Source organism: Rhea pennata, chromosome 1, assembly GCF_028389875.1.
Source record: "Rhea pennata isolate bPtePen1 chromosome 1, bPtePen1.pri, whole genome shotgun sequence".
Classification (NCBI taxonomy): Eukaryota; Metazoa; Chordata; class Aves; order Rheiformes; family Rheidae; genus Rhea; species Rhea pennata.
Window position 1 is genome coordinate 190,429,077 of NC_084663.1, and position 19,934 is coordinate 190,449,010.

Genomic DNA, 19,934 nt, shown 5'->3' on the forward strand with positions numbered 1-19,934 from the left:
ACAACTATGTAATTCAACTGAATTACCTTATTGGTATGTAATTTGCAAACCTGTTAAAATAAAGAGTTAGGTTTTTGTGAACAGCCCCAGAGTACCTCTGTTTAAATAAACTTAAATCTCTGGTTTTGGAGTCATAATTAGCCCATAGAAGTAAAAAAATCAGTGTAGGAGTGAAAGAAATAATGAACAAAGTGAAAACCTTTGTTTGCGTTCATCTGTTTCAAAGCAGACCAGATGTTAATCCAGATGTTTCCAGATTTTCCTCAAATCCCACTCTGCTAGAAATAGGGTACGATTTCAGTGTTCATACACTTTTGAAAATTTCACTGTCCCCATAATCACTTTGAACCTACCTAAAATATTACTTACATGTCTATAGATATCTCAGATTTGTTGTACTTGAGTTGAGACTGTAGGGACAGATTTTTGCCCTGTATTCCTCTGACCAGTGAGCTACCTCTTTAGTCTTGCAGGGCAATATAAGCTTGATATTTTAAGTCATGGAAAAGTTACTACTTGGATCTATCAAATGTAAAAATTAGTGGAAGAAGCTGTTTGAATGAGAAGGCAATTTATGTGGTAGGCTGGTTGCTTTAAGACATGATGCTTGTTTGAAACAGTTCAGGGAGCTAGAATACTACTACTCCTCTTCAGGTGTGCCAGATGGTCGCAGCTCAATCTGCCAAATATTCCTTGTCAGGATCTTCAACTGTGACTGCTGCAGAAACACTGTCCTACAGTTGCAAGCCGTATGATGGTGGATTGAGACTGGACAATCAAAATGCTTGACAGTTCAGTTCACCGTGTTCTCCAGTGATTTCTCTTTGTGCTTGTGCCAGCTTATCTATATAGTATTTGCATCTTTTTTTTGTAATATTTCTTTACTGTTAGGATGACTTTTCCTTAGAGATATTTTCTTTAGAGAAATGTCTCTGGCAGTCTGCTTTTATATTATTGATGAGCTTCACCTTCTGTCACGTAAAGATAGCATGGTAGATATTAAGGAAGAGATTAGATTGATTGTGTCCAGGGCTGTCATAGAATTCCTGTAGTTAATATTAGGAATGCCCCTGAGAGATTTGAAAGAATCCTCTCAAACATCAAACACTCTGTTTCAGCAACAGAGAACTTAATACATGCTAATTTACCTTTCTGAGCTCCATTTTTATGTGGCTAGGCTTCTACCCATGCTGGAGTTGAATCTAAAGAGATGGTATGTCCAGATCTCTAAACTGCAGTTGCAAAGTAGGTGTGCCTCATTAAAAAACTCCCATTTATTCATAACATTCTTTCAATATAAGAAAACCTGCCTGATCTACACAAGTTTTGGCATCTGGGATTAACTTTTATCTCCACAGGTTTGCATGCAGGCACACATAAATTCAGAGTAAGCAAACAAAGCCCAGCTTGTGACACCTAAATAGAACCACATGCTGCAAACCTCAGCCAGCAACACAGCTGCCAGCAGAGCTTCGGCGTGCACGCGTCCTGGGAGCAGGATCAGCAGCTGGGAGCCCAGCAACGTTTCTGGCAGTGATGTTTTCCGGTTTAGGCCTGGCCATGCTTTACATCTCTCGCCCATCTGTTTGTTTTGCATTGTGTTACCTCATGCCCATCGCACTACTTAAATGACAATATCATCAGGCGATCATACAGAGGGAGAAGCTGCCTTTTGCAGGTCACCTCAGGGAGAGTTTTCTATTCATAGGAGATGGTGTCAGAGAAAGTGCAGAGGCTTTTCTGTGGGAGGGACAGACATATGGGAAGCTGGACTGACACTGACAAAACCACGAGGAGGTTAGATGCAAATTGGAAAGTTACCACGAGGATATTTTGGCTTTTATTTTTCTACATTTTAGTTAATATCAGATCTGTGATGTTCTTGAAGAGCTTTTGGGGTTCAAGATGTTGGTAGAAGTTTAGAGACTCAATTTTATCACCTGGCATTGTTGTCTAATTATAACTTTAAACAATATTGCTGTATATGGGCTTGAGTTAGTTTGTAAGAAAGAAGTCAAAATTTTTTAGGCTGTCTAGGGGAATTTGCTAATTCATCTTATTTTGGTTTCTGCTTTGTTTGAAGTCTTGGTATTTGTTTTTTGAACACATCATGATAAAAAAATTATATTGGAATAATTTTGACATAAAATTAAGTGCCTGAGAATATTTATAGAAAATAAGTTATTAAACATTGGCTTTGCATCAGGTCTTTACTGCTAGCTGTTCCTTATCTCCTCAGAAACAGCTTCTGACTGTTGCGTCCATTCCAAGACTGGAAATACTCTCACTTTTAAGTATTGAATAATCCCAAATCTCTAAGTGCATGTTTTACAGAAATAAGATTTTAAATAACGAACAAATCTGAGGAAACTGTGGATGATTCACAAAGAATAAAATGGCAGAACTTGTTAAATTAATTATTTTTCCATCTTTCATAGTTTCTATGCGACTTTAACTCAAAAGCAGTGCAATGTTTTGTCAACCAATATGACAGCCCTCTTCAATTACTTGTAGAATTCCATTTTTATTTTAAAAAATCTAGTAGAGGAGATAGCTTCATGTTTAAATTTCTTTAAATTTCTTCAAAGTTAATGGAAGAGATACAGGGCTAGAGATGTTTCTTGGACATCACCTTGTACAACAAAAAGTTAGAAGGGTCATATAATTCAAAAAGTGAGGTATTCATATGAATTACTCTTGTTACTACTTTGACAAGCTTAATATACTTTGTCAATCACAGTAATGAATTTCACTTAATGGAAGCAGATCAAGACAAGTTGGAATTGTCTAATATTAATTAGGTGTATGCAATTCACTAGTGATATCATTTTACAAAAAAAAAAAAAAAGAGAGAGACTCTAAAAGCAACAATCCACTGAAACAGTGTTAGGTATTATCATAAATAATACCTATAAAAAAGATAAGAGTGTAAAGCATTGCCTCCCAACTATAACCTAAATGAATGTTTATAAATACCAGTATATTGATACATAGATAGCATTCTTCCTGTCTCTCTATTTCTACCGTGTGTTGATTTTCACGTAAGCATCAGTGGCGTGTTTAAAAGTGATCCCTGCTTCAGATGTTTTCAGTACAGAACACGTCAGAAGTGGTCTGTAATAAATTGGGAATTTTCATTTGGACATGCCTGTATGTAGGTTTAAGAAAAAAGCCAGTACCTCTGGCTATGCGGTATAGAGGAATGAGAGATTGATCTGTGAAAGGTGTAGATAGAGCAGTCCCTCCTTGAGCAACTGCACTTTCACTGGCCTGTCACAAAGTCAGTTTAGATCCGTCCAACTCGTCTAAAAAAGAATATAATCCGTGAAGATGAGACACTGTAATCCGTGATGATGAGAAACTCTGTGAGAAACCATTTTTTTTCAAAATTAAGTGTCACCATACAGTTGTTTTTGGAAAAAAATGCATATATCTTAGTGATATGAAAGAATATTAGCCAACAGGATTCTGAATAGTCTGTGAAGGAAAAGGTCTGGCTTTTTCAGATTTCAGTTGTGCTAATTCCCTGCTGAGATAAATTCTTGAAGCTAATCAGTTTGAATTTTGAAGACAAATAAAAGATTTATATCTCAATAGTCACCCTACTCAGGAAATTATAATTATTTTAATTTTCCCATTAAGCAAGTACTTTACTCTCACTAAAATGTTCTTGGACTTACAGTCAGTTTTACACTAGAGTACCTCGCTTTCTTTCACATATCTTTCAGCAGAATCCAGACAGAAGTTCTGATAGTGAAAAAACTTTTGAGGAGCTTATGAGTCATACTAAGACACTTAATCACAAGAACCATAGAAGGGATCTGAGAGGTCCCAAGGGAAGACCTGCTATCTCTAAATTGACTTTATAGATTTCTGGCTAATTTGTTTGCATTAAGTTCTAGTTATGGAAATTGCATGAGTTCTTTAGGTGTTCTGCTCCAGTACTTACCTATTCTTGCAGTTGAAACACTTTTCCTTTTGTCTGACTTAGTCCACCTTTTTTAAAATTAAGATCATTCTTCTTCAACCTATTTGTGGTAGAACTAACAAGTAGGGAATCTCTTTTTTCATTCTTTTTGGCAGTCTGTTACACATTCAAGACATCCTGTCTCATCACCTCTTTTCTGGACTAAAGATATCAGTTATTTTAATTACCTTTCATTGGTCATGTTTCCCAGATTTCTGATCTTTCTTCTTATTCTCTCAAGCTCTCCCAAGATGAACACTTTGGCTATAAATAAAATATTTTCTTATCTTAAGGTAAGAAAAGTGGATTTGTTGTGTTGGCTAACACTTTAGTGGTCCTGATGAGAAGAGTTCTATCAGGTGTCCTCCAGGCAGTGCTCCTCCTCATCCCTGCAGGATGATCGTTGCTTTTCCAGCTGTAATGTGTGTCATATTCAGCTTGTGACCTACTGCAACCTTTGTGTCCCTCTTTGGAGAACTGCTGTTTGTTATTTATGGAACTGATTGATTTAGTAACTGTGCTCCTACCTTGTTTCTGTTGCTTATTCTTTCCTGAATGTAGTACTTTGGACTTGTTGAGTTGTATCTGTTCTTTCAGGTGACTTCAGGGTTTCAGAGTTCTTCTAAAGTGCTTACAGCTTTACCTGTGATGGTGTCATCTCCAGATTTCAAATGCATACTGAGCTTATTAATGAAAATAGCGAGTAATGCCAGGCTCAGAGACAAAACCCTGTTGAGCTCCACTCAACGCATTCTCTCCTCATTTGACAGTAAACCCTTGATAAATACTCTTGCTTGGTTATCTAATACAGGAAGAAATTCCTGTAGATGATATTTTCCTTGGTTGGGGCTTGATTTCAAAATCCCAATTAGAATATACTTTTTGTCATAGCTAACTGCTTCCCCCTGTTATCCTGTCATGGAAAGGCTAGTTTGATACAATTTGTTCCTGACAAAACTATTTAGGATACTTATCATTTTACTATCTTCTAAGCTTAGAAGATTTACTTCTCTTACTATTTTGTGTTTTCTGGAAATTGACTGTTTTGCTACTCCCGGTGTTCATCTTGGGAAATGGGAATTTTTTAAAGATGACTTTAAAAAGTCATCTTTAAAGATGACGAAGAAGACTTTGCTTCGTCTTTTCGTAGTCTGGGAACTTTATCTGTCCTTCACAGTTTCGGAAGAAAAATCTCCAGCAGCTCAAAGATTGTCTTGAGTATTTGCCTAAGCATTCTCCAGGTTTAGTCAATTTGAAAATATTATCTAAGGATTCTCTAACCTGTTCCATTCTTAATCGGTTTTACTCCTCTTTTGCTAGACTTATTGGCATGATTGCAGTTAATCTTTTCAATGGCGGCTGAAACAAATAAAAAAAATAAACATACAGCTTCTTAGATTCATCTGTTTTTAATAGTTACTTTTTATTTGTGACTCTTCTCTTTTTGTAAGACTCCTTAATAATCGCTGTGTAAGTGTCATGGGAATTTGATTTGTGCTTAACCTTTGTGATGATAATCTTTATCCCGATGGTGTGGGGTTTGTTTCTTGGAATAAATAATAATTTTTAAAACTTCATACTGCACATTAAAGTTGTTAGACTGATAAATGCATTATAAATATGCAGATTTACTCAAGAAAAAGCTTCAAAAGCAAGGATAAATAGGACAGTCAGCTTAAATGTAATTTTCCCCCCTTCATCACAAATATAGCTAGGATGAAAAGTAGTAACTTTAGGAGTCTTGGTTAGAATGAGTTTTTTAAAAAATTAACTATCACGAATGGCTGTTTCTCAGTAATATGTTTCATTTTCCATGTGAAGGCTGTGTTCTGCATATTAAAACTTTTACTTTTCTGATTATGGAAGGAACTTAAGCTTGTAAAACTTCCAAAAGAGTCACTTGAAATGGAAGACAGTGTACGTGGAAGATAATGTGATACTCTTCGTACAGTAAATAGTATTACCGAAAATACCAAAATTTATCGGATTGCAACATTTTCATCTCTATTACACTGGGACCCAGAGTGGCTGGGTGCTTGATACTTAGGAAGAAGTTGTTCTTATTTACCATACGGACTGAGTAGGAGATCCGTCTATTCTCAAAGTAAAGAGCAAGATCATTTTATAGTAGGTAGTATGACAAATATTAACTCCTCCTGCTGAACAGGAAAGCCATTGATGTGGCTGAAAAGAAAAGTTAGAATTAATGAATTTGTGGTGCTCTCTCATTTCTCTTCCAATTTCATGTATAAAGCAATGCCAGTAAAAATGCCATCCAAATAGTGTAGCTGCAGTTAGGTGCTTTAATGATGATTGTTTACCCTAACTTCAGAGATATTTGAGAGAGAAGTGATAACTGTTATTACAGTATGTGCCCCAGAAAAGAGTTTTTGTCACAGAAGTGAAAAAAAAGACACATGAGCAAAGGGAGCACACATTTCTTTGTTTCAGAAAGAATAACAGTGAGTCTATAAATAAAAATCCAGCAATTGATTGCAATTTTCTATATCATCTAAACCATTTCCTGCTAAAAGTAATTTTTTGATATTTTGGTCAGTATTTTGGATATTTGGTTGTTGGTGTGGTATGCCTTCAGAATGGGAGGGAGTAGGGTTCTGAATATGAGGGCAGAGTAATGAACGGTTATATCGGGGGAACAGCTTGGGTAAAATATGTTGAGAAAGCAAAGTTAATTGAAATATCTGTAAGTGAAGCAGAATTTGTGCCGGTACTGATACATACATGTCATAAATCACATAACTTTGATGAGAAGTATGTTTTAGCTAAAGACAAATAAAATTCCTGTCTCAACTCAGTTTTCAACTGTTCTTAAAGACAATTGCTTATAATGCAATTTCAGTGACAGAAATTAGTATTTTGGACATACAAGTTAATTTACATAAATTCAGTAGGAAATATTTCAGATTCATTTAGGCAAACGGGCTGTAAGGAAGTCCTCTGATTTTTGGCTGCCTACAAATGCACAGTTAGAAAAGATTTAGATGTTCTGCAGTGTCAGAGAATCTGTTGCAGTGATGAAGAATATTTTTTTACTCCATATTACCATTGCGTGCGATGGAATTTTTTCATGATAGCAGATTCCTACTCTGTTGAGAAGTAAAATTTAACTCCATAGCCTTTATATAGCAGGAAGAATTAACATGGAGGTTCATTTCAGAAGATTCTGACAAACAAGTTAACACATGGGGAAGGCAAGGAAGATAAAATCTGTTCCTACATGGTAAGATCATGAAATACAGCAAATGCTTGTGCTACTTTTTGAGTTGATTAAAGAACCCAGCCCCATCCAAATAGTTTGTTTGTGATTACGGTATGCTCAGTAGTACTCAAAATCTGTAATTCATATCTGAGCATTTAAAAGTAGGATTCATGTGTTCTAACTTACAGGTTCCTGTATTAGATTGTAGAAATCAGAATGTTCCATTGGCTCCAGAAGGACCATAGGGTAAATAGTTCATATCTGGTCATCTTATTTTTAGCTCTGTAATGACTGGATGACTTGAATCCTGCCAGTGGTGTTTTAATTTATATAGGCAGGAACATACTTGAAGATAATATAAGAAATACTTGAAAAAATATTTTGATCGCATAAAAATCTGTTTAGCTTGTTAGAAAAAAATTCTGACTGACTTCACAGAGTTTAGAAACAAATGAGGACTTTGAAATGAGCTTTGAAAGCTTTGAAATTAGAGCGGAATAGTAAGTTAGTGATAATACATGATATTCATTCAGATTCACAAAGATCTTGCTGCTTGTAACTTAGCATTTTTGGAGCAGTCAAAAACATTCTTAGGTTGGGTGTAGCTATTTGGATTCCTAACAGTTTGCAAGATTTTCTGTTTTACTGAGATAGAATTAGGCATATATGGCTTTAACTTGTCGTAATTCATAGTGTATGTATGTAACTGTGTATAACTTTACATTGCTATGTATATATTTTATTATACGCAACTTTTGTCTTGTCAGTGAATACTTAGGCCAGCTTAAAAATTTGAGAATGATTTTTTTTCCATGTGAAAGAGAATTTGATTTTTCTTATGCTTTATAAGGAGGCAAAATCCCAGTCAAAGTATGTTTCTCATCATGAAGAAAAAAGGGGTGGGTGGGTGGGTATTTACTACTACAAATATTTGGCACATAGTTTAAATAGACAGTATTCCTAATCTTTACTATGAGAACTGATTGCTGGTAAGAAATCAAATCAAAAGATAGGATGTCTTAAAAAATGCACACTTCTTGTTTCAGACAGCTTAGTGCATGTAATAAAACTTTAGGATTTTGTATTCTACACATACATCATTGTCCATCTGCATCAGGAACACATGGCATGCGAAGACATGCAGAACAAAATTAAACTAGACACAACCATGACAGCAAAAGATTTGGAATTCTTTAAATCTCTGTGAAACACCGTATATCCCTTTTATTTCTAGAAACCGGATGATAGTTACCCTTTGAAACACGTTGTAATTACAAGTCATAACTGCCACTGTAGAGTTGCCATCAGTAGAGTTGTACGAGCTGCAGTATATGCCAGTGCCTACTAGAGAGGATGTTACCATTTCCCTTTTGTTGAAGAGAGTGAAACTTAGTTCTGCAAACAGAAGATTACTGGTTTTAATTGAAGGCATGAGTACAACTGAAAAGTACAATCTTATTAGCTGCATTAAGAATTAGCAACATGGAACAAATTATTCTTTTACATTTAAAACTAAAATTAGTATTGCATTTGGGGTAATGATCTACTGCTTGGCCTGAGGACATTGCTAGTGAGGCTAACATTGTTAAGCAGTGTTAAAAAGTACCAGCCTAAGGCTTGCAGTAAAGTGGCTTACCAACAACTATAGACATCCTTGATCCTCCTTCCTTGCTTATCTGTAGGATACAGCTGTTCCTGAAACCAAGTTAAATATTCTTGTCCTGGCAAAACAGATTGGCAGGGATACCCCCCAAAAAAAAACAAACAAACAAAAAAAAAAAACTATCCTCCCAACACAGACTTCAAAAATCATAGTGGAACTAAGAGTGATATTTCAGCTCATAAAGAACTTGTGAAGTGCATACAGTCATGTTGTCAGTAGCTGACCAGTAAGCTTTTCTAATGTCATGGTAATTCAGATAACTTTTCATAATCATCTCTAGAAACATGTTAAATGTGATCATTTTCTGTCACATTTATTGCAGATTAGTTACTCTCTACTGCTTTATTGCCATTGTAAAATCTAATGAACATATAAGCTAATTAAATATTTTGGAAGTAAGAACGTCACAGAGCAGAAGTTGGGAGGCATTATGATTCCATGTTTTAACATCCCTTATGCTTGCATTACCTCATGCTTGCATTTTATATATTTGGCGACAGGAAAAATCAAGAGCTCACAAGTAGATATGTTGGGGTTCCTACTAGTCATATAAGTTTCTTCCACACACTGGTAGCTCTGCAGTATCAGGAACTCTCTGTTCTATGTCTTGTGCCTAAAGTGTCTCAATGATGCAGTCTCCTAGCCTTGGGATATTTCCTCTTTTTTCTCAGCCTTGTTGTTTCTAATGTCCATTAAATGCTTCAGACCTCTGTGGTAATATTCCATGCTGTAAAGGGACTGCAGTGTTGCACTGTTACTCTCATTGCTGGTAGTCTGTGATTCTCTCTGTAGTTCAGTCAGTAGTTACACAATAGAACATCTTATTGCAAGATGTTATTTATCTGGTATTCTGAGTTAGAAAGTAGTAAATCTTATGATCAGGCCTAAAAGTTGACTTTCTTTTGCTTCATGTTACCATGGATATCATCATTTTGTTTCTTTAATCTTTGTGAACCATTTTTTTCCTCGCTGAACATGCTATAGAAAACCCTCATGTTTTTTCTTGCCTGAATCTGCCCACATGAGTGAGGAAGATAGCATAACTTTTCTGTTAGGAGTTGGGAACTATTTCTGGTAAAATTTTGGCATCAAAAGAAAATCAGGGAAAACATGCTATTTTACTTCATGGCTTACCAACCACCCATTGTATAGTTATCAGAATATTGTCTGTTGAGGGCAACATATGTATTTATTTCCTTACTGATTTAAATGCTATGTGGAAAACATATATTTTTTTAAAAAAAACCATATTTTTGGAGCATTCTCGCTTGCTCTTTATGTACGCATAGCTTTCCTTCAGCAACAGGCAGATTATGCTAGTGTCTTAGAGGAGACAAGTGGTGGCTGTGTGGTAACTGGGTAAGATCTTTGCTTGCAGTAAAATTTAGTTTTCTAAACTAAACGTGACAACAGAAGTGCATATATAAACTGTGCATAGGAGTTGCGACCTATCTGCAACAACATTCTGCTTGTCACTGGGATCATTTTAGACTGTCTACCTAGTATTGCCACCGTGTTCAAAGGCATGAGTTGCCTGGTCATGGTGTGTGCAACGCTGAAGTTTTGCCTGTATGCTTATCTGCAGGCTATGTCCTAGGCCATATGATCTATAAATGAACTCATTTAAACCTATTGGAAATGTGTCACTTGACAGAATTTACTTTGGGGTTCACAGAGATACTTGAACAGAGAGAAAATTAGCTCATCCAAACTAAACCTTACTGAAACTTCAGGGCTTGTAGATTATTTCTAAAAGGAAAAAAGACAATTGTGTCAAAGCAGTTCCAAACAGAGCTTAGAAGGATTTGTACAAATAGAGGTAAAGAGAGAAAATTTCTATGTCTCAGGCTAAAGAGAAAAAGGACTTGTCCTGGCAGCAAAGAACACTTACAGCATGCTGGTCAGAATTAACAGGAGCAGAGCCAGTAGAGCAAGGGAATTAATTAGTCCCTTCTACTCAGCACCTGTTTGACCACATCTAGAACAATGCCCAGTTTTGACCCCAATTCACGGAAAACATTGATAAACTGGAGGGAGTTCAGTGAAGGACCATCATGATGGTGGAGACTCTGGAGCACTTGCACTGTGAGGAGACCATCAGTAGTGAGTAGTGGCCATTGCCCTGGTGGGTGAAGCCAGCTCCCAGTCTCCCTCTTCCCCCGAAACAGTAGCACCTTGCTGAGGAGACAAGACGAGGATGGAGGAAGATGGTGACAGGATGCAGTTAGCTGCTGCAATTCAGGTGACCCACATCTTCCTTGCCCATGTGTGACAAACTTGAAGGGAAAACGGATAACTTTTTATTATTTGTTTTCTTGACATCTGTGAATGAATGGGGTAAAAGTGCTAATGGGAGTATTTTTCTAGACAGGATTTAATCAGCAGAGTAGAAAAATAACTTGGCTATGCATTTAGATGTGTCTTTACTTTCATTCCAATATCCACATGATCTTTTCCAACATTGTGAGGGGAAATAGACATTTTAATGCAGAATCTTATCCCTAAACTCATTCTTACTCTGTGTGCGTAGAAGATATTCAGAGAGCTTAAATAAGTAAGTATTATAACTGTAATGAGCTGAGAGTTAAGATTTAGTGCATAGCATGAATTACAAAAAAGGGATGTAAGTATTATGTTCTTTATATGTGGAAGTAGTGGAAAGCTTCTTATATAGTAAAGTGTATTACAGAAATAGATAGCTTTTTCCTTCAGATTCATAAGTTTTCCCACTAAGCAGATGAGTATAGTCGGATGGTTTTCACTTTGTTGAATTGATCTTTTTTAGTCTTTTTGTTTAGTAACTATTATAATAGTTCAGTTATGTTTCGTACTGATTATTGTGGATAGGGACCCTCACTGGGATTAGTTATTAATTTTGCAAGAACAAAAACATTATGAGAACAAACAGATGTGTTTGATCATTTTAAATATTTACAAGAAAGGTAAAGAACCTCTTTGCTTTTGACATTTATAGACAGTTCCTGGAACAGCAGTTTATGCAAATAGATCAGTGTAAGATTCCTCCAGTAGTTACCTAGTGGGGTCTAATTGAAAGCTCTCATAGGATTCCTCCTGTTTTCAGTTGATAATTTCCTCTTACAACAAAGTACATGTTTTTAATCCATTTTAAGTCATTGCTGGGTACAAAATGAGATTAGCCATCAATGATTCACACAAAGTGTCAACAGAAAAAACTAGCTGCTACTAGGCATTAGGAAGGTGTGAGAGTTTGAGAAGAAAAGCTTTTCTGGGAAGACTCGAGCTTTTTCTCTAGTACTCTCTGCTCTCAGCTATGCTGGGCAGTCCTGTAGTAATGCATCGGTTGTTACTTCCATTTCCTTCAACAGCTTGCCGCCATGCAAACAGTTAAGATAGCCAAGAGAAATATACCTCATGACATCATTCTCTGGTGGATATATTTAACTTAATTAGTTATGCTCAATTTTCTCCCTTTGTTCTATAATGTGTCCAAACTATGTTACAGGCTCCACTGAGGATCTATGAAGACTAAATAATGTACAGGCTTGTACATGGTATGTTCTGACTAGGGAGATAAAAAAAAATCTTATTTATTTCTCTTAACCAATTTGAAGGAACTTTAACCATGAGGAAGAAAGTGAGGAACAAATTTGATATAGAAATAAATGATTATTGATGTATTTTTAAACAAGTGAAATATACTGATTTGTCAGGTGAGTGCAGTATAAACATTGCTTCAGACTTGTAATTGTATGTTGGCTAAGAAGTGTAAATCTTTTTTTCTCCTGACTGTATAATATGTCTGGTGATTAATTTAGTATCCGTTATGACTGCAAGACATCAACTTTATGCACACTAAGTTCTTTCATCCTCAGGCCAAGAACCATTTTGCAGGCGTAATGCAAGAATGCCTACAGAGCTGTGTGGGTGTATATAAACTCTAACCTGAACATCTTGCAGTGTTCCCAAGTGGGAGGGTAATTTCGCCTCTTCATTGATTTTACTGCAGTCTCTTATGAGCAAGTGGTGCCATTTCCCTCAACCTGTGATGAATTGTGTGTGCCATACAATGTGGGCTGGTGCTCACCAGAGGATTAAGCAGGAGCAACAAACCTGCTTCACTTTCCTGCGACTTTTCATGAGTGACAGACACCTGCGTCATCTTGTACAGTCTTAACATTTTGATATATTAAAGCATTCTTCCGGTTCTTCTTCAAGAGACTGCCCAGGCTGAGAAAAATGCTTACATTGCAACAGGATCGTTTGAAAAAATATAGGTTACTTGTGCTGAAATCTTCAAAAGCAAATAAATTTTATGTGTAGTCTCAGCACTGTTAAATTACACTGTCTTTAAGTACCTGCAGTAACCATGGTATCTAAAAGTCCAGGATACTGCAGCAATTTTTTTTCTGTGCAGTGGTACATACTGTACTTAGATTTTAATGGAGCCGTATATACAGAATTTATATTTTCTCATAAAACTCCTCAAGATGAATGAAAAAAAAAGCGTGGGCTAAATGTTTGTGCTTTTCAGTGCTATTTCTGTTACAGAATCTTGCTGGCTTTCTTAATTGCTAATTTATGCAGTTTCTTTGTCTTCTAGAATGTCGGGTAGTGAAATCCACTTCTTATACCAAAATAGCTTCAGCTTCACGTAGGAGCACCACCAAGAGCCCGGGCCCATCTCGACGCAGCAAGTCTCCTGCCTCTACCAGCTCAGGTAAAGCAAGCAAGAAATGTTTCTTAATAATTTATAGCTAATCTCTCTGGCTACAGTTGGCAAAGTGCTTAAGATTCTGCATTTCTGGCAAAACATTGTATGCATAAAATAGCTGACAGTAAAAATATACCTGCTCTCTAAATTGCATCTGAGATGAAGTGTCTTCCCAATACAAAAGAACTCTTCTGTGTTTTATAAATTGTACTTTGGCAATATCATAGTTGTTTTCTTTTTTTTTTTTTTTTTCCCATTGTATCAGTATTATACCGGCACCTAAAGACTGACAAAAAGAGGAACTGTACTAGGAACTGCATAAACACCATGTAGAAAGTAGACTGAGCTGCACTGCATAGAATCTGCATTTACAAATTGTTGTTTCCACATTTTTTTTGTATTTTGATTATGAAGGAATTTCATATTGTTTATATATTAAACAGTATTAGAGTCTCCTTTGTCACATTGTTAGGGCTAAGTGTATGTATATATTTTTATTCTGTACTTTCAAACTGTTTTCAGTGCATCTTTAAGTTACTAGGAGGAAATTTTCTTTCATTAGAGATAAACATAAAAAATAGTTTAGAAAAAGAGTAGGTTCCTTGATGAGAGCATAAGCAATACATATATGTTAGAAAAACAAAGACATGTATGTGCAGAGGGCCCTCCTCAATTATCATTTTGTAAAGATTTGTACATCATAAAAAGAGAGGCAGAAAGTTGAGAAAAGCAGGGATATAGAGCAGGCAGAAAGCATTACTGGCAGCGTGTCCCTGACAAAAAGCTAAATAAGAGCACCTCTCAGGACAAAATGCTATCTAAAGAGGTGTATGTTTCTAATTAGAAAGTATGTGATTCCTCTTGCGTGGCTCTTGCTGCTTTTCAAAAAATCTGCCCATTCTTGCTACACAAAAGAAATGCATAGTTCAGTCATCATTACTTGCCCTTATCAAGATAATACACGTGGATAACCACATGGGTCAAAAGACACAAATACTATGACTAGATACAAATACTACATTGTAAAAATTTCAAAATTGCTTATTAAAGCTGACAAAAATCCTACATAATGGGATAACCTTGAGTTACCCTTAATTCTCTCCTATGTGCATCTACAGTACGGTACAGTCTTTAATGCATTCGGTTAACGTTATTTTTCGTCTCATCCAGCACAGGATAGCTGGTTGGAATTTATCATGTTTATACTGAATTAATGTACTGTCTTTGGGTCATTTCCTTATTGTTACAGAAGTGGATGTGTAAATGAGGCCAGAAAATGTAGACAGACTTCTGGTTTAAGCATTTAAATACTATCCTGAAGTACTGTTTCCCTTCTTTGACACAGAAGTTCTAGCGATAAGTAAACTAAATCAAACCTCACTTTGACGCACTCTGCATCTGATTTTCAGGAAAACTAAATGTTCATAAATGAAGTTAGTGGGACCGTTGCTCTGAATGGCCTGTTCATAATGGCATGAACAACAAATTTCCCCAAATTCATCTCGTTAGCTTCTGAAGTTGCTTGCGGAAATTGTTGTGTCAGATTTTCTTTTCTTTAATTTCTGTGTCTGTATTTCCCACCTGTAAGTTTGGAACAATACCATTTTATCAAAATGATTTGAAGATAAATTAAGTAATGTTTAGAAACCACTTCTGAAGAAAATCCTGCTGAAGGTCCTCACCCCTAGTGTGCAGAGCATTCTGTTTTCAGTGTTGCCTTGTGGTGGTGGTCCCCAACTGTTTGCAGGAGCAAGCGAAGAGTCCTGAGAGTCCTAGCCAGTGCTCAAGAGACCCGTTTACCTCCTCTTCTCGTCAGGTACCTGGGCGTCAAGGGCTCTTAGTGGCATTCCCAAGTGTCTGTGATGAGTTTCACCCTTTGGAGGTGCCTGTCTCCCTCCAATGCTTGTAAAAGCAGCATGATTGTGCTGTCTGAAAGTTCCACCTTTAGCTGGTAAAAAACACTTCAGGTAAGTGCTATCCTCATTGACCGCAGAATTAAAATATATATATATATATAGAAGGGCTCCAAGAGACATGATTAGGAATACTCTGCCCCAAAATATCCCACCCTCTGGCATTGTACAAAGGATGCTGAGACAGGTTCACATGCCTGAAGGTTTTTCAGCAAGATCCATGGCTGATGGGGTACATGAGGTCTAACAGAGAAAGTTACTTTGGGGAAAAAGTAAAAAAAGAGAGAAAAGGGAAAGAGAAGGCTCTCCCTTTTGGCCCACCAGGAAGACAGGACGAGAGGGCCCCAGAGGGGCATCGTCCTCTGGGTGTCCCCTGTGCAGCAGGTACCTCTCTGTTCCCTGCACCTTTCCCATCGTGACTGTAGAGGTTTGGTGAGGCCCCGCTCAGGCTGCCTGCTGCTTGTTCCCACTGGGGCAGCTGTGAGCACTGATCGGGGCACATGGTGGTCGACGCAGGTGCTGCACACTGGTCGGTTGTAAAGCTTTGTGCAGGCCTGGTGTTGGCTCCCTTCCTGCAGCCTAGACACTGCAACCAAGAGGTAGGAAAAGGGTGGGAGAAGAAGGGCTGGTTCTCTCGCTGGTGGCAATTGCTTCCCAAGAGAATGTGCTGCTGGGATTTGCGGGTGCAAGGCCCTGAGAGGAACAACAGGAAAACTGGATGCGAACCAGGGAAAAACAGTGCCTCAGAGGCTCTGGGACACACTGCCCTGGCCGCCCGGGGGAACGGATAGAGCTGCAACAGGCTGCAGGGTTGAGGAGAAACGACCCTCAGCAGTTCGAAAGGGTAAAGCACCAAAGCACTGTGCAGCACTGGGGCTCAGTGCCATGCGGGTTCAGATCTGTGCTCTGGCAAATTGAGGGAAGGGAAACGTGTCAACCTGGAAGAGAATGGAAGACACACTACTGACCCTTCCTTGGGCTATGCAATCTAAAATGAGCAAAAAAGCTGCATCTGTTTTTACACAATTTATTGACATTTTTAAGGGGGAAGTATGTCCTTCTGTAGGTGGTGTTCACCTTCTTCAATCTGTGCTTTTTCCTTTCCTTTTTCTTTAGTGCAGCATATTTTTAATATGTTTAGATTTTCCTGGTAGCCTCTCTGGCTTCTGAGGGCGGATGCATCCTATTTTTATATAAAAACACAGAACACTTTTTCTTAAAAGATACAGGCTGACTGGGAAGATCTGTGGTAAGGACAGACTTCTACGTTATTTTGTGTTTTGTTCAGTTTTTTATTTAACACAGAAATAAGACTGAAATCTCACTGCAGGAGGATTGCTTTCTGATTTTTACTAATGCATTTGAGGTTTTGTCCACTCCAAAATGCTTACAGCCTGAACAGACAAGAGCAACCAGGAGTAAAGCAGGGGAGCAAGAGCAGAGAAGGGTAGCATGACCTCCCAGGCAGGCAGTGCTTAAGTCTGGTTCCAAGTGCCATAGATAATCCTGCCTCTATTTAATTTTTCTGATGTATTCGCAAAGTCTGTAAAACTTTGATATTTTTTGTTGACATCAAGTATTATTCAGGAGAGGATAGCACAAAAGAGATGTAGAATTTCAGGGAAGCCACATATCAACCCATTGCCAGTGACTGAAAATTATAAATGTCTGAGGGCTATTCAGTATCTGTCAGCTTCTGTCCAGCTACCAATTAACATCACTGGTGACAGCCTTAGTGCAGGTGAAGAGCTAACAGATCTGACGAAAGCCATCCTTACTTCCTCATGGTCATTATTTTTAATCAAATCAAGAACAGCTTGAGACAGCTGGAATTGTTATACCTTCAGTCCCTTAAATTAAGAAAAGTTATTGCATGCAGGTGAACTCTTTTTAGCTTCTGAAATCCAAACTCTAATTTCCAGGACTGGCTCTTAAAGATAATAACTATTAAGTTTGAGCACCTCCTTCAGAACTATTTCCCTCTCATCTCTCTTTTCCTCTTCTTCCATTCAAACTATCTCCCAAAATATTTCAAATCCTTGAGATGTTATTTGTAACTGTGATTCAGATTTAGTGTTAAGAAGAGTTATTTAGGAGTCTTTCAGGAGTAACTGGAATAACATATATATTCTGTGTGACAAAGGGAATGTTTGTGAAGAATTTATAGAGTAGGTTGTAATATCTAGGGCTGTGTGTTTTTTACTTTTAAATTGCATCTGGGTGAAGAAATCAGGCAGCCACATTTCAAACTAAAACCTGACAGTCAACCCCTAAAAAAAATGTGCTCTAAGATATAGAAATGGATCTTACTGAAACTGTAGAGCAGATGCTTGTACTTTTCTCAGCTATTTCAGGAAGAAAAAGAAATACATACATTCCTTTGTAAAAAGATTTTTCCATTTAGTTTGCTCCTCCTTAGGCCTTTATCCTCTGACCAGAAACAACCCTTCTTCTGCCACCTGACTTTTGGATCTGAAAGCAAGGAATATGACATATAATATTATCTTCAGTATGGTCACATGCTTTTATTCACACTATTATATATACTCAGATGGCGGGGTTTTTTTAATAAATGTCCTGAAGCAAAACTTTTCCTGAACTGAGGAATACAAACCCATGGGAGTTGTGGAGTCATCCTGCAGTCCCAGGGATTTCCAAAACAGTTTTACTTTGATCCTGTGTTCTTTCTAGTTTTTTTATTTATATTGATGATATTTAGTACTTACCATTAAAAAATTGTTTTATCATTTCATAGCTTATAACAAAAAACAAGAATTAATAAGAGAAATATAGATGTTAACCCTCTTAAAGTGTTAAAAAGTTGACTACTAGATAGTGAAACAGCCTTGAAGTTGGTATTCCATTCCCGTAGGCTAATTTGAGAATCCTTGTCTTTCTAATTAGACAGAACAGTTCAAAAGAGAGATTTTTCACTAAGTCTTATGTAAATGTAGATATTATCTGGGTTATGCACTACATGAAATTAGCAGCCAAGTTCAAAGATACCACAAATATTCTGATAAAATGCAGAGAAAAAAATAACAGGATGCATTCACTCACCTTCTTATGTTCCAAAAAGTTACTGTTGGATTCTGAGGAACTGTGTTTTCGAGGAAGGATCTTGTCTTCTGAATCTCAGACACGTCTGCGATGCCTACAACATATCTACAGCCCTAGTCTGCTTTTCAGTGCCAGCTTCAGACTGCCGGTGGCATGTTAGTGGTCACCTCGTGGAGATCAGTACTGGCCAGGCAGATGAGGATCTACCTCCCCTCTTGGGTAGGTTTTAGAGTCTGTGCTGAGCACTCTGCTACTTGGGATGTATGTCAAGGCTATCGCAGTACTGGTGACTAGTTAAAAGTTTGCTTAGGTATCAGATGCTGCTGGGACAGGAGTGTAAACCTGACCCGAAACTGGTCCTATCTGCCAATATCTGATGAGGTTAAAGCTTTGTGTGGGTCTGTTAAGTTTTGCCTTCAGTGACAGAGAGACGTTCTTTTTATATCTGGATAACTTCCTAGCATAAACTCTAGCAAAGACTGAACATAAAAAAGACTGTTTAGCAGTAGTTAAAATGAATGCTGTACTGACTATCTGGAATATAGCTCAACTAATCGCACTAAAGAACCTAGAAAAGGCTTAAATGAGAAGAATAATGATACTGCTTTCTTAGTCATCGCTCTGGCCAAACCATCTTTCTTTTGCAATGAAGACAAAAATTAAGAGATGGCATATAGTTAAAATACAAATACAGAGGGAAAGAAAAGGCAAGGTATGTTTTGTTCCTCAGCTCCTGTGAAATTATGTAATCTTCCTTGCACAGAAATGTTATTCTGAAAAGGAAAGTGACAAACTACAAGAGTTACTGGGACAAGGTCAGGGATCTTGCATCACTGTTTTATAATTAGTGTTGCTGGACATTACTTACACACATTGTGACTTCTGTAAATTATCCTTTAATTTAGACTACCTCTTCTCCTAGTCTTCAGTAAGTTGTGGTTGAACAAAAGCCTGCACCATTCCCTTCTCCTGGTCTCTTCTCTCCTATTTTATAAATACTTTTTTTTGTGTTTGGCAAACCACTTCTGTAAACACACAGTGTCATCCCAACATGTACACAGAGTACAAGATGGTCACACATCAGACAGGTTTTATAAAGAGAGTGTGATTTTGGTACGACACACTGGCATTGGCAGCTTCTCAGACTGGCACTTGACACTATAATTCAACTTTTCTCACTTTTGTTTTTATTACATAATAAAATGATACACTATCAAAATCATTTATTTGCTGGAATGTAGTCAAGGTCTTTTTATTTACAACATTTTCACTAGTTTATAAACATCATATGAAATCTATTTTCCATGTATCTCATTAGATGGTGGTATCCAGCTTTAGTGCTCTGTTTTGTGCTCTACCTTCATTTGTGTGACAGGTGCTGCAAAAACAAACAAAAAAGACAGGTTCTTATCCTGTTA

The 19,934-nt window shown here is 37.2% G+C and overlaps 1 protein-coding gene across 3 annotated transcripts in view; it reads left to right on the forward strand.

The window, feature by feature from the left end:
- The window catches only part of DCLK1 (doublecortin like kinase 1), a 251,768-nt gene that overhangs the window by 164,990 nt on the left and 66,844 nt on the right, over positions 1–19,934 (forward strand). For all 3 annotated transcript variants that reach the window (XM_062567108.1, XM_062567109.1, XM_062567110.1), the window contains exon 5: positions 13,433–13,549. In XM_062567108.1, coding sequence (XP_062423092.1) covers positions 13,433–13,549 — 117 coding nt within the window. The remainder of the gene's footprint in view (positions 1–13,432; positions 13,550–19,934) is intronic.